This window comes from Chiroxiphia lanceolata, chromosome 6 (assembly GCF_009829145.1).
Source record: "Chiroxiphia lanceolata isolate bChiLan1 chromosome 6, bChiLan1.pri, whole genome shotgun sequence".
In the NCBI taxonomy this organism is placed as follows: Eukaryota; Metazoa; Chordata; class Aves; order Passeriformes; family Pipridae; genus Chiroxiphia; species Chiroxiphia lanceolata.
Genome location: NC_045642.1, coordinates 27025393 through 27038249, shown reverse-complemented (window position 1 = coordinate 27038249; position 12857 = coordinate 27025393). Strand labels below are relative to the sequence as shown.

The window sequence follows — 12857 nt, the reverse complement described above, 5'->3', positions numbered from 1 at the left end:
AATCAGTCCTTATTTTTGTGTGTAGCAGGAGGCTCTGTCATCCAGGAAACACCACCTCGTAAGGAGAATTCTGCACTATTTTACAGACAAAATAATAGGAAAGCATCGGAGATGTGCACAGGATGTAAATCACTGTACATACAGTCAAGTCATGACTGTATGTACAGTGATTTACCCTGAACAGCTTGCTCAGAGGTCATAAAAGAAACATGTTTTACTGTGTGAGTGCTAGAACAAATGACCCTGTTGCCAAACATGGCTAAGAGCTGGAAGAGCCGCACAGCACACATAGGATTTATGAGACTAACCTCTGGACTCCTTCCTGAGCCCAGGAAATTGCATGCCTACGAGGTCTAGTCTGATGGTCATTGATAATGCAAAATTATGTTCTTCTGTAGGGAGAATTAAAAAAAGCAGAAGCACTGGAAAGCCAAATAGCCTTATGTGGAGAACTGAAAGGAATGAAGAAGAAGAATAACTTACTATCTCAAAAAATTCTACTCTCCTCTCAACCCAGTGGAAGGGAGAACCTGCATATGCAAAGGACAGAGAGCAAATTACTTAAAAAATTTGAATATTCTTAAAAATTCAAGCTATTTTTCTTAAATTTGTGAATTAAAAGGTACAGTGGTATTCCCTGCCTCAGCCCATTATCATCCTCTGTGTGGTGCCTGTTACATGGCTAACAAGGCAGATACAAATGATAAAAATACCCACAAGCAAATGGAACAAGCAGCAAATGAAGCAGAGAGAGAAGACAGGTCTGGTCTAAATATATCTGAACCCTTGCTGCTTAGAAACTACTAGGTTTCACCTTCCAGGTTCAAAGCTTTTTCTCAGGCCTCAGAAGAGGAAAAAGCCATGTAAGGAGATGAATGGGGTTGGCTTTTTCCGAACAGTTCTTTTGCTAGTGGACAGTGTTTTTAGACTATGCAAAAAGCACTTTAGTAGTCAGAGACAACTTAAAAAAAGAGAAAAAAGTTAATGTTTATCTCTGCTCTTCCTCCCTCCTCTTTTGGGCATAGTATTCCAGATGAATCAAGGGAAACAGACAGGGCACATCATAAGCCATATACCCTAAGGAAGCTAAATTACCAAATGACTCATCTTGCGTTACATGATGTGTAAGGTAACTGTTGATAAAAGAAAACTCTCACCTACGAAAAAATAACAAGATTTCAAAACCTATTGGTCTAACAGGAAATAAACCCCAAGACTTTCTTCTGAACTCATCATAAGCACTCATGTCCCAGTAAACAACCTGGTGATTAGAACACTAATCTGGGAAGTGGGAGAACCTCATCAGGCGCAGCCAAGGCATGAGTATCACCCTTCCAAACCCCAGCTTTTAGTTTAATGGCTATTTCAGGGAGACTCTTAGCACCAGTCTTTAAGAGGATAAAATGGAGTTATGCAACTAAGTGCTAATCTTTCCCCCAGTGGGAGAAAAACTATTTTTTTAATACTTTTCTTACCTCAGGACTCTCTAGCAGTTAGAAAACAAAGGACTACATTATTTTCACCTCTGATGAGCGACTGAAAAATCTGAGTGGAATCAACAAGACATGAAACAAGTAGAACTTGTTCCTTGTTTTCTACAATGACCTCAAAGTGAGAGACCCTGAGAAAATTTCTATAAACTGACTAGAGCTTCCGTGATGGAAAGCAGCTATTGCCTCTTCATAAAAGCATTAGCTGTCAATGTCCCAAGACAATAACTGATTGCAAAACCTCTTAGTTAAGAAGGCACACGAAACACAGATTTCAGTGACTTATTTGTAAGTAGATACCACGTTCTGTGTTAGCCGCTGATACCTTCATTACATTATTCCACAGAGAAAAATGGGTTCACCTTGTGGCTGAGCAATTGGCACTTTGATTATTCTACTAATCCTGGAACTGGAAGTGGTTACCACTCACCTCTGGCACTGCACAGTGAAACCAACCATCTGGTCACAACCTGAGCCATCATGCTTTCACTTGCACATGTGTGTCTTCTGGCAGAAGGAGATTTCTGATGGGGATCCTACATTCTACAAAAAAACATACAAGTTATTACTGAACAGATTTTTTTTAATCATAGAATATCTCAAGTTGTAAGTGACCCATAGTCTTTTGTTTTTCCTTTTCTTTCTACTCTCCATTTTCCCCCCTCCTTTCCAATGGATTTTTATGTACGCCCACACCCCTCCTCTCACACACACTCACATACTTCCCTTTATGAAGGGGAGAAATTTAAGAGCTGATAATTCTTAAATGCAGGTTTTTTCTTTTTTTCTTTATAAATGTACAATTTATACCTCTATTTTTGTTGATTTATGATTTGTCTAGCTGCATTGTGATTTTGAGTTTAGGTATTTCATATACTGAAATTCCACTGCATATACTGGACTGGAGCAAAATATTTCTACATATTTTCCCATCACAAAGTAGAAACTAGAAAAAAACACTTGAGACAGTAGTGGGCAAGAGGACTTGTAATGGATCACTTTTAAAAAGCTACCATGTTTGAGCTGCATAGTATTTCCTTCCACAGAGCTAAAACATGATGATAAAATGTGTTTGATAAAAAGTATTGAAAATCACTTGTGACAGTGTATGACACAATAAGTCAGTGACTATGGGCTGAATGCATTGACCTTTGACAATGAACAAACCTCTGAAGTAACAGATTGAGAAGAATAAGGAGCTGTGACAGGACTATTATCCGGCAATCATAACCAAATTTTTCATGGTCACATTTTAACAAAATTACTTTCACGGTGAGTTTTGATTTAAAAGGCAAAACCCCTGTTCCTGATAAAATCTAGACGATTTTGAAATAACTAACTTTCCTTTTCTGTGGGGATGTTCCTGACAAATTAAATGTACAGATTCTTCTGCAGGATACTCTTCTGCCCTTTCTCCTTCCATTTTTTTTAATAAGACAATGGGAGTCATTTATAGGGAGACTTTTACCATAATAAACAGTCTGATGAGAAGGGCATAAATGAGCCAGACCACAAAATGAAGAACCAGTCAGAAGACAGCCTCACATTCAGTTTTCTCAAGCATCATCTTTTTGTTCTGTTCCAGTACAAGCCAGCTAGAACTGCTCTGTGGCAGGATTTCATGCAGCTGTTAGAAATCTCTCATCACTTCCAAGCAAGGGTTTGGTTTTGCTCTGAAGCAATATGCATATAAAACCACTGACAGCTTTGGATGGAAGATGTGCTGTGGGTGGTATGTACGCATCCACTCACTGCCACTCCCCAACTGGTTCTCTTGGATTTGTAAATCTTCAGTGGGGAACAACAAACAGAGCAATATAAAAGTAAGAACTGGTGTCTCCACAGGAGCTACAGTTCCTTTAATTAATTAACAAACCTCCTCCACCACTTAGCTCTACTTTGACTTACAGTACTCTATGTGACATACAGTACTCACAGCATTCACTCATTAAAACCATCCTAAAGATATCTTTAAGATCCCCAAGTACTCTATGGAATTACTTGCCTGCTAGGTCCAAGGGTAGCCTCTTTACAAAACTCTACTAGTTCCTCTCAGACTGGAATCTGTTTCTACCCCCCAAAAAATATTTCAGTTCCAGTATGTACTTTCTTCTTCTAAGAAAGGAATCTCATGAATGTCTGCCTCAACAGAACTGACTAGAACTGTGTCATTCACTGCCTGGTTACGTATTGCTGAGGGTGTTCCCCCTCCATCAGCAGATTATGCAAAGTGCCCTGGAATTGGAATGGCCTGGGTCATGGTCAGTGAAATGGGAGCAAAACTGCCAAAGATAGAGAAAAAAAGAGAAAGCAGACATTACACCCTCAGATGAGGGAAGATGGCCACAGCAAGAACAAGACTCCTGGAAGGCTTGAAAGAACATAGCTGCCCCTGTACATTGCTGTCTAAAAAGAGACTAAGTCTCAGCTTTACAGGGAGTGGTATGTAGACCGGCATTGAAGCAGTAACTGCTGGGCTATTTCGGCAACTGGATATGATATTTCCAACAAAAAGTACAGACCCCTGACCTCTTTCTCTCCCACTACAACAGAAGTGATGCTGCTAGGTATCAAAGTAGTCTTCCTGCAAGACAACATGTATCTCTTACCTGAAATGATCCAGGAATGGGAGAATGGCTGGAGCCAAAGCACTTTGCAGCCAGTGCCTAGTCTAGAAAAATTCATCCATTTTGAGTTAGTGCTTGATGTTTGAGAATGTCAGACTGACACTATCCAGGGACAGACTCTTGCAGATGGCACAGGTTTATTGATTCAAAACTATCTTTCTGGATTAATAGCATATTAAAATGATAGCAGTGCATTTGAACTTTCTCTTCTAGTTGAAGGCAGAGTTATGCACATGCTCTGTTCCTACACAGGACACCTCCCTTGAAACGTCTACCCAGTTTGTCTCCTATCTGACATTCACATTTCACAATCTTTTCTCCACTGCTGAGCACTCCTTCAGGACCAGATCCACTGTAAATGGGGGCAGCACACAATGAGTCACCAAGCATTCACTTCACTGAATACAGAAATGGTTCACAATTTAGAATCAGGTGGACTAGTGATTACAAACATAACTAAAAACTCTGCTAATTTCTCAATTACCCTGGCTTGGCATAAGGTCACACCGATCCCGAAAGGCACAGAAACACTCACCCTGCTTGTCCTGATAACCCCATGCACATTCCTGCTGCTTCCTTCTTTGATCCAGCTGAACATTTTAATCTTTTGTGTTTTGGTTTTTTTCCACAGGACTACTTCCCAGTTAGACTGGTAACCAGGAAAAAAGGCATGAGTGCCCCTCAGCGCAGCAAGGTATTCTTAAAACAGTTAAGAAAAGTATAAAATCACACCTTTCACTGAAGTGACTTTAATGCAAACATATACTTACAGTCTAAACACAAGATGTTGAAAGTTCAGCGGCTGAAGTCACTGAAAAGATATAATCCTATATAAATAGAATGTAACTCATTTAATTAATTTTTCTAAGTGCTATCTAAAGTCAGGGTCCAGACATTTTTAGGTTTAATGCAAATTTTGCATGGACAATTTTTTAAGACTCTGTTAGCATTTCTAGTTTTTGTCCTGGACAATGAAAAGTAGCAGGGATATTTTGCAGTAAATGCTGCAAGGAGTGTTAGTTCATTGGAAATATTAATCTTCCTTCTTGCCAAACGTAAAGTATCACTTTCTCTGTGCTTAACATTACATTTGGCTCAGATTCCATTTTTGAATAATGTATATGGAGCACTAAACAGTACAGAATAGTGATTTTTTTTCTGAAATTGTAGAATTATAAATTTCTTAGCAAAATACTGCTATAAAAAAATTTTTACTATTTGTATTTTGTCATTAAACGTTGGTCTTATCCCTCAGCTTGATAACAAATGATCTGGCAGTGTATTAGAGAACTAAGTTTTGAATTTAAAAAAAAAAATCTAAACCTTTAGACTTCAAAACACACACAGGAAACAGAAAAAAGAAATGGAGAAAAGTCATCTCTAAATTACACCACACAATGTATATTCTCATCTTCCATTTCATCTCTTCTGTCCTGTGGCTGTGAAATAACCTTGCTTGCAGAAGCCATCCTGAGACACTGTTTTGCCTGAGTAAGAAGCCACTGGTGTTACAGGAGCACATTTGCACTGAAATGTCCTTGTTCAGCACAGTCCCTAGTAAAAACCCACTGCAGTCTCAAATACCCACTACTTCTGCAGAGCCAGCTACTTTGCCAAAGACGTTTCACGTCTTCTGTACCTGTGGTTCATTTCTTGCTTACAGGCACTTTGATTACTTTTCTTCTGCAGTTTCCTCCAAGTTATACTCTACGTGTATCAAAATGCTTCAGGGTCAGTTTTCGCTTGTGTTCAATCTCATACGTGATTGGACCTGGTACTTTCAGGTCTCCAGCAAAGAACTTTTTTCTTCCTGAGCTATACACAGCCTTACAACATATATGGCAAACTATGAGAAGAGAACCCCACAATTTTTTCAAGAAGCCTTGAGAAGTATAGAGAACATTGCTCCATGGAGTGCCCATATATTTCCAAACTGTCAGGAGTCCCTGGAGCTTTTCACAAAGGGTTACTGAGTAGATTGGCCAGGAGGACGGAGCTGTGTAAAGTAAATCATCTGCACTGCGATACAAAAAGCTGTGTCCAAAGGTCTCACAGCGTGCAAGTAGTCTGTGGGCTGCTTCAGGGACACCTAATTAAAAACAATAAGCTATATAAGCTTCATATAACTTAGATCACATTCGCCCAGATTATTTTGGTTCCATGGGCTCTGAGCAATAAGGCTAAAGATGAGTTCGGAGATGTTCCATTCAAGGACATGCTTTTTTGCACTCCTCTCTTCTTTTTGGGATAGTCTCCTTCCTATGTAAAGAGACCAAAAGTTGTACCAAATCAAAGATGGAAAATTTTAAGAACGCATTTGCAAATCAGCACTCTCCATTGCTGCCTGATTCCAAGTCAGCTAGGGAAATCATCCTGCCCCAAAAGAGCACCGCAAGATGTACTGTTCCCTTGTAATAAACTTGTTCATAGCAACTTACATGCAGGGAGATTCTCAGTTTCTGAAGAGACTTGTCACAAGCTTTTCTCATTCTCTTAACAGAAATGTAGTGTGCAGTGCTAAACAAGGAATGACTATGTAAGAAGCAAGATGAGATCTTTTGGTTCAGGCTAGTTCTTTGATGCTCTATTTTATCTGAAGCACTTTTCAATTATAAGCAGATTACAAGGCCAGCTTTTCCTATCCAATTTTTATTAGTTTTATCAGTTGTGCTTGGCAGAGGATCTCTTGCAACTAAAGGCCTACTTTCTTTAATTAAATAATTCACATTGTTCTTGAATAATGTTGTCTGTATTCAGTAGACCTGGAGAAACTATATAAATCACCCTGACTCAACAGGCTGCAATTAGTAGAATTTTTGCTATTAACTTGGAAAAAGAATGTGATCTTAGCCCTCTAGCCCTATTTGTCTAAATCATCTCTTCAGCAGAAGAAACAATAAATATCAGTCTTCAGCAAAATACTTAAGAACAGGCTCAAGAACAGACAGAAGCATTTTATTGAAATTAAGCCATTTCCAATTATTTTATATTAGTCTGCCTCCAGTTCCTATTTCCTGAAGATAAGTTTCAAATTTGAGTTTCATTTTAAAAGTATTCCCAGTGAAAGTGAATTGGCTGGAATATTTTCCATTATGTGCACAGAGCTGCTCAGCTAAACCAGCTTTTTCAGTCTTTCTTGCCAGCTTCCATGCAAATGACAAATAAAGGGCTTTTAACTGGGTAGCAAAGCTTTCATTTCAGAACAAAAAAACAAAGAGGTCCCATGTGCTATCGTTGTCAATGGAATCACCAGTCAGCCTCCCTTCATCCTCTAGTTTCAACACCGTTTTCCTTGAACCTGATGGCTGAATGTGACAACGTAACAACTGTATGAAAGCATCTGTGACCTCATTGTTGATTTGCTGGTAGAAAGTATTTTTATTTTTAATGGTAGTTTCCTATAGAAATAATATTCCTAAATAATTCAGTGGAAAACTCCTGTGAGAGTATTTCCTCTTATGAAAGGAGTTGGTTGCAGATTGAGGGCAAAAATAGCTCATTACAAATGCAATCTACATGATGGGATGCCAGGTCAGACTACAGCACACAGGCAGACCAGATGGTGTCAATATACAGGGAAGCTGTGGCCAGAAGTCAACCGAAATTCAACCGAATGGAAATTCAACTAAGTGGAAAACTATTAGGAGAATGAAAATAAACAATAATGCAACAGTGGGGTTTAGAGGAAGGCAGTCCAGGAAACTTTTGATGAGTTTCCAAGATTTAGTAAATACTGAAATACCAACCCTGGTCAGCATCTTTGACAACTTCCACTATAGCTTGCTCTTAGGGATGTCTGAGTCCATCAAATGCTGCCGGAAAAAGGCCTGTATCCTGCACCAGGCATCTTCTTGGGCTTTAGCATGCTCTCTCCACTGCCCTCCCCAACACACAAACATCCCAAGCACTCTGTGGATCGAAGCCTGGCACAGAGGCAAGTATGGTGGTTCCAACAGGTGCCCTGCTCCAGAATAGGAGTAAAACTCCACTTCCCGTCCACACTGCTGAAGGCGCTGAACAGCATCCTGGCAATAGAGGTCACTTTTCCAGTTTGTGTCATCCAGTCCCGACAAGAACAGGAACTTGGCTAAGGACCTCTCCACTGGAATGCGACAATCCCAAGTTGTTGGGTCCCTGTGATCATCTAAGACATCTGAAAAATCTACTAGGCCAGACTCATCACTGATCTTCATCCTCTCCAGATTATATGGGTGGGGAGGAATAGTGAAGCCATTCCCCTTCAGGGGAATGAAGGAATTAAAACCACTTCCAGATATGCTGACAGCTGCCTTGATGCCAGGTAGAAATGCGGCCATGGAAAGGGCTAGATCAGCTCCTTTAGACAAGCCCAAAACACCAATCCCGGTATCTTTCACCTGAAACAGAGTTATGAAAACATTATCAACTACTTCTTATTTCCTGAGCTGACATAATGTTCTGCTTTCTCACTCATCCCTCTAAGACCACCTATATTTTGCCCCTTCCCTCTCTCTGTTCAGGTTATATCAATCCTTCATCTATCCCTTTGCTGAGGCTCCACAAGAGTGACTATGAATTCCACAATTCCTCAATATCTCTCCTCCTGTAAGATTTTTCCTTCCTGGTGACCTCTACAGACAAAGCCTCTTTGCTCCCTCCACATCCTGGCTAGACACGCGGTCTCGATATGGAATCTTTTACTGTTCCTATCTCCAAACCACTTTTTCATGGGTTTACTTGCATTAAATTTCTTTATTGCCATTTTTTTAATACTATCCTACAGCTGACCTGTTATTTTCTGTTTTGCCTTAGAAGATGAAAGGTTCACTACCCCTGAGGCTCAGTGACCCCAACAGCTGTTTAAATCAACTGATATATAGTGAAGGCCCTTAATATCAAAATCTAGACGTTTCAGAGCTCTATGAGAAAGAAGACAAGCAAGGCTGAATTCCCCTCTCACACTGGCTACAATCCTGGTGTCCATGTGCTAGAAAGGAAATAACTTTGTGAAATTAATACCTCTTTAAGCAGCACTCCATTAAAATTTTAGATGCTACTTAGTATCTCTTGGTCACTTTTGAGTTAAGTATGATGATACATTGCTATTAAGTGTCTTATCCCACACACTTTTTCAAATACAGCCTCAGCTTAAGATGTGTCACACCCTCCAGTGCTACAACTGTAAGGGATTCTTTTGTTAAAGTTTTCTATTATTGTCTTTTGAAACTTTAGAAGGACACTTGTGGAACAGAATCAAAAGCCTGTAATATAGTCAATGGATTGTTTTCCCCTCTAAAATCTTGAAAGATGCAAAAGTTGGGAAAAATTAAGATTTACTGCTTAAGCAGTTTTGTACTTCTAGTCCACAAACTGCTGTGATTTAATCTTTCACAAATCTGGTTTGCCAGCATGTTTTGGACTGTTATAAGATGCTGTGCAAAACCGGCTACCCAGCTACTTATAAAATCTGAGTTGAAGCACATGCTTTTCCATCTCTCAAGATCACACTGTCTTTCAGATAATGTTGTTTCCTTCTAACATTTCAGAAACTTTGTTGCATCAGTGACATACACTATTCCAACTAGAAAACTGCAAAATAGTTTCCAACAGGAAGAACACCATAACTTGTCTCTTACCTGCTGCTGTTTCCGCAAAAAGTTCACAGCTTCCTCAAAATAGCCCAGTTCAAGAATCTCTGGAGTAGTAGGGATATCTTCAAAGGCCATGTAAGCAAGAGCCAGAGTCACAAAGCCTCTGCTAGCCAGGAGACTTGCTCTGTATTCAACAAGACCTCCTCCAGATCCATACAAATCAATAAGTCCAGGGAATGGACCAGGTCCTGCAACAAAGGGGTATGTATAGCAAAGAGTACTAGCAAAGAGATAAGTTCCCACAGTTGTCATTACAGTGGTGTCCTCTCAGCACACATCAGTAGATATCAGAAGAAATCATCCTCTGAAGCTTTTTGTGGTGGCTGTTGTTCTTGGGCTCACACAAAATCACTGTAAGGACATGAATTTGGATATTTCTTTTCTCTCTTAGAAACTCATTATAGGAAGTCATAGGTTGGACATCCTTCTCCCATCATGAATTTTGCTGACATTGGCCTAGATGTTTTCAGGCCACTGGAGATCAATGAATAAACAGTATTACTGCATGAGCAGCAGTTCTTTAGGAACTGTGCTAGGTTTGCCAGGGAGGGAATACTTGGGTTATGAAATATACTCACAAATACCAGCACTAACCTATGACAATTCAGGCTTCAGTGTGATACAGGTAACTACCCCTGTGCTCCTCAGCTCTCCTGCAGCAATAGGACCTTCCTTTCCTGATGCTGCTCTGCTCATTCTTATAGCCAGACTTTCCTTACAAGCTTTGATGTTGCAGCAGCTGTAAGGAACTGTTTATTAATTACAGAGCAAGATAGCCATGTTCAAGTTCTGCTCAAGAAACTGAAATACTTCACGGCTCAAAGCAGCTTTGCACAGGATCCAGTTTCAGCACTGTCTCTGTATGAAGCTGTGGAATATGGCACCAGTTTACTTAAGACCTTGATTTTCCCATTTGTCTCCCATCTTCCTAAATATCCCACGCAGATCAGCTGCTCAACCAGGTAGAGACTTCTTGCTTTGGCTTTTCCTTAGCTAAAGAGAGAGACAGAGATACAAGTCCAGAGCCTGTAGGAAGATCCATGGCAGCTGCTGGAGCAGCCTAGGCTGGCTGAAGCCTGAGTTCAGTGCTCCCACCATGCCTCATCATTCTTCACTCCACAGCCAGAGCCGTCACGTACCACAGCTCTGCCAAAGCCCAGGGGCCTCTCTGTCCTGTCAGCTACACAGAAGAGCTAAGAAATAAACACAGTTTTTGCCAGAGCTCTCACCACAGGAGAGGTCCTGACCCGCCTCAACTAGAAGAACCAGGAGACATCTTGTGTTACCACCACTGCCCTCCCTGCACCACTACACTCCCACCTCAGCCATTGACCTGACTGGGCAACACCTGCTCCTCCCTGCTCTGCTGAGGATCCAAGTATCTGGACCATGCACAGGCTGAGGGAATCATTAGCTGGGGCTTTGCTCTGAGTTGCTGAGTGCATCCAGGGGACACGGGTTTACCACCTGGTAAACCAGAATGGAATTAAAACTCACCAGGAGGGAGGAAGAGGGTTGCTTTCAGACGACCTTCTCTGACTGAAATCCTCTTCACCCCCTCTCCTAAAAACCATCGTTCGTTGGTGCATTTTCCCAGCAAGCGGCTTATGTCCCCATGGCCTTCATACACTTCCAAGTCCACACAGAAAGGGGTCAGGACATTCCTCTTTGCTAGCCGCTTATAGGGCGTTTTAGACTGCAGAGACCACAGCAGCCCCATCGGCTCCACTCCCAAATAGCTGCCCCCCAGAGCTGGGGAGCAGGTGAGGTCGAGCTCTCCGCTGCTCTCAGCTCTGTAGTGAGCGTGGGCTTGGAAAAGCTCCCCGCTCTCATCCACCAGGCTGGCTCGAAGGGTGACCGCCTGCTGCGGCCGGAGACCCACCACACGGATCTGCACAGCGTCATCGAACAGACACCTGGGGGAAGGCAGGACCAACACCTGCACCGCCATCCCAGCGGATCTTTCTTGTGGCGAGACACGGGTCGTGTCAAACTGCGTCAGACAGCACCGTCAGGAGACCGCCGCTTCTCAGGCTTAAAATCTCTGCCCTAAGTTCAGGAAGAACCACCGTGACCACTTCCTTCAGTCGGCGAGCGCGGGCTGCTGGGAGACGTAGTTCAGAGCACGCCTCTCTCCAGACACTCCGGCAGAGGGGTGGCACAGTAACACCGTCCACTTGCACAGACACAAGCTGTCACTTCTTGGCGTGTGGTGTTACTTTCGATTAGAGAAAGAGACTAAATTAAAATCCTCAAAGTAGCAAAAAGATATTCAAATTGCCTTTCCACCCCGACTGCAGGAAATTCCAGATTTGACTGCAGAACTGACTTCACCTCTCCCAAGGCACAATAAACACAAACAAGCTGGAAAGTGTGAAGTAACGTGAGATCTTAATTCAGCTGCAAAACAAAGCCCGCTTTTAATTCCTCTTGAGCTTTCAGCAATTTTTGGACAAGGACCCCAAGATAAAATTAAATTTTATGCTATGTTTATTTAAAAAAAACAAAAGAAACAGACAAAGTAAAAAAACCCTGCATTTTTCTTCACAATCAATCTTGTCTAAAGGGTATCTGTATTTTCCTAATTAATACATGGAAAATAAATTTCCCCCATATTGTTAATGTTTCCAAGGATTTTACTATAAACACTATCTTTTGGGTTTTTTAATATTACTTATATTACACTTTTGCAATGTTTGTGTATTTAATAGCCTTCTAGTCCTACTCAGTGGGTCTCAGACATGTGAGTAGTCTCAACCCGTTCTGTGGAATACAAATGGGAATTGAGGCTGCAGAAATAGGCTCCTGGTTCACACATCTCGCCTGACCATGTGTTAGGCAGCAATTACTGGCACAGAATAAGGCTGCAGAATCACACATCATGCCACAAGGCCGTAGATGATGTGCAGATGGACTGTAGATCTGGCAAGGAAACTCTGAAATCACCCCTCGAGATGAAAGAGAATGTAGCTACATTTAAATACAACAGTGGAAAGAAGTAAAAACCAGTAATAAAAACTATTAGCTTAACATGGAAAATAGCCATTGAGTTTTGCATGACCTCCTAGATGTCCTTTAGCCATCATTTCATTTGGGAAAAAAAAATAGTA

The 12857-nt window shown here is 41.2% G+C and overlaps 2 protein-coding genes across 6 annotated transcripts in view; both read right to left on the bottom strand.

Moving 5' to 3' along the window:
- Positions 1-504, bottom strand: part of PLA2G4B (phospholipase A2 group IVB) — a 50895-nt gene extending 50391 nt beyond the window's left edge. The window contains exon 1 of the mRNA XM_032689777.1: positions 484-504. The gene's annotated coding sequence lies outside the window, so the exon portion shown is untranslated. The remainder of the gene's footprint in view (positions 1-483) is intronic.
- A 599-nt stretch (positions 505-1103) lies between these two features.
- LOC116787838 (acyl-coenzyme A thioesterase 1-like) lies at positions 1104-12761 on the bottom strand. Of its 5 annotated transcripts, XR_004357470.1 has the most exons (5): positions 11245-12761; positions 9733-9935; positions 7864-8493; positions 1921-2033; positions 1104-1157 (listed from the first exon to the last, which is right to left on the bottom strand). XR_004357470.1 is itself a non-coding variant. In XM_032689804.1 (4 exons), exons 1-3 carry the CDS (start codon positions 11696-11698, stop codon positions 7891-7893), a joined length of 1260 nt encoding a protein of 419 aa, XP_032545695.1. In that variant the 5' UTR covers positions 11699-12761; the 3' UTR covers positions 1906-2033; positions 7864-7890. The 5 variants fall into 5 exon arrangements, 4 of the variants coding, with proteins under 4 accessions (XP_032545695.1, XP_032545696.1, XP_032545694.1 ...); XM_032689804.1 differs by lacking the exon at positions 1104-1157 and having other exon boundaries at positions 1906-2033; XM_032689805.1 differs by lacking the exons at positions 1104-1157; positions 1921-2033 and adding an exon at positions 4851-6206.
- Positions 12762-12857: the final 96 nt, after the last annotated feature.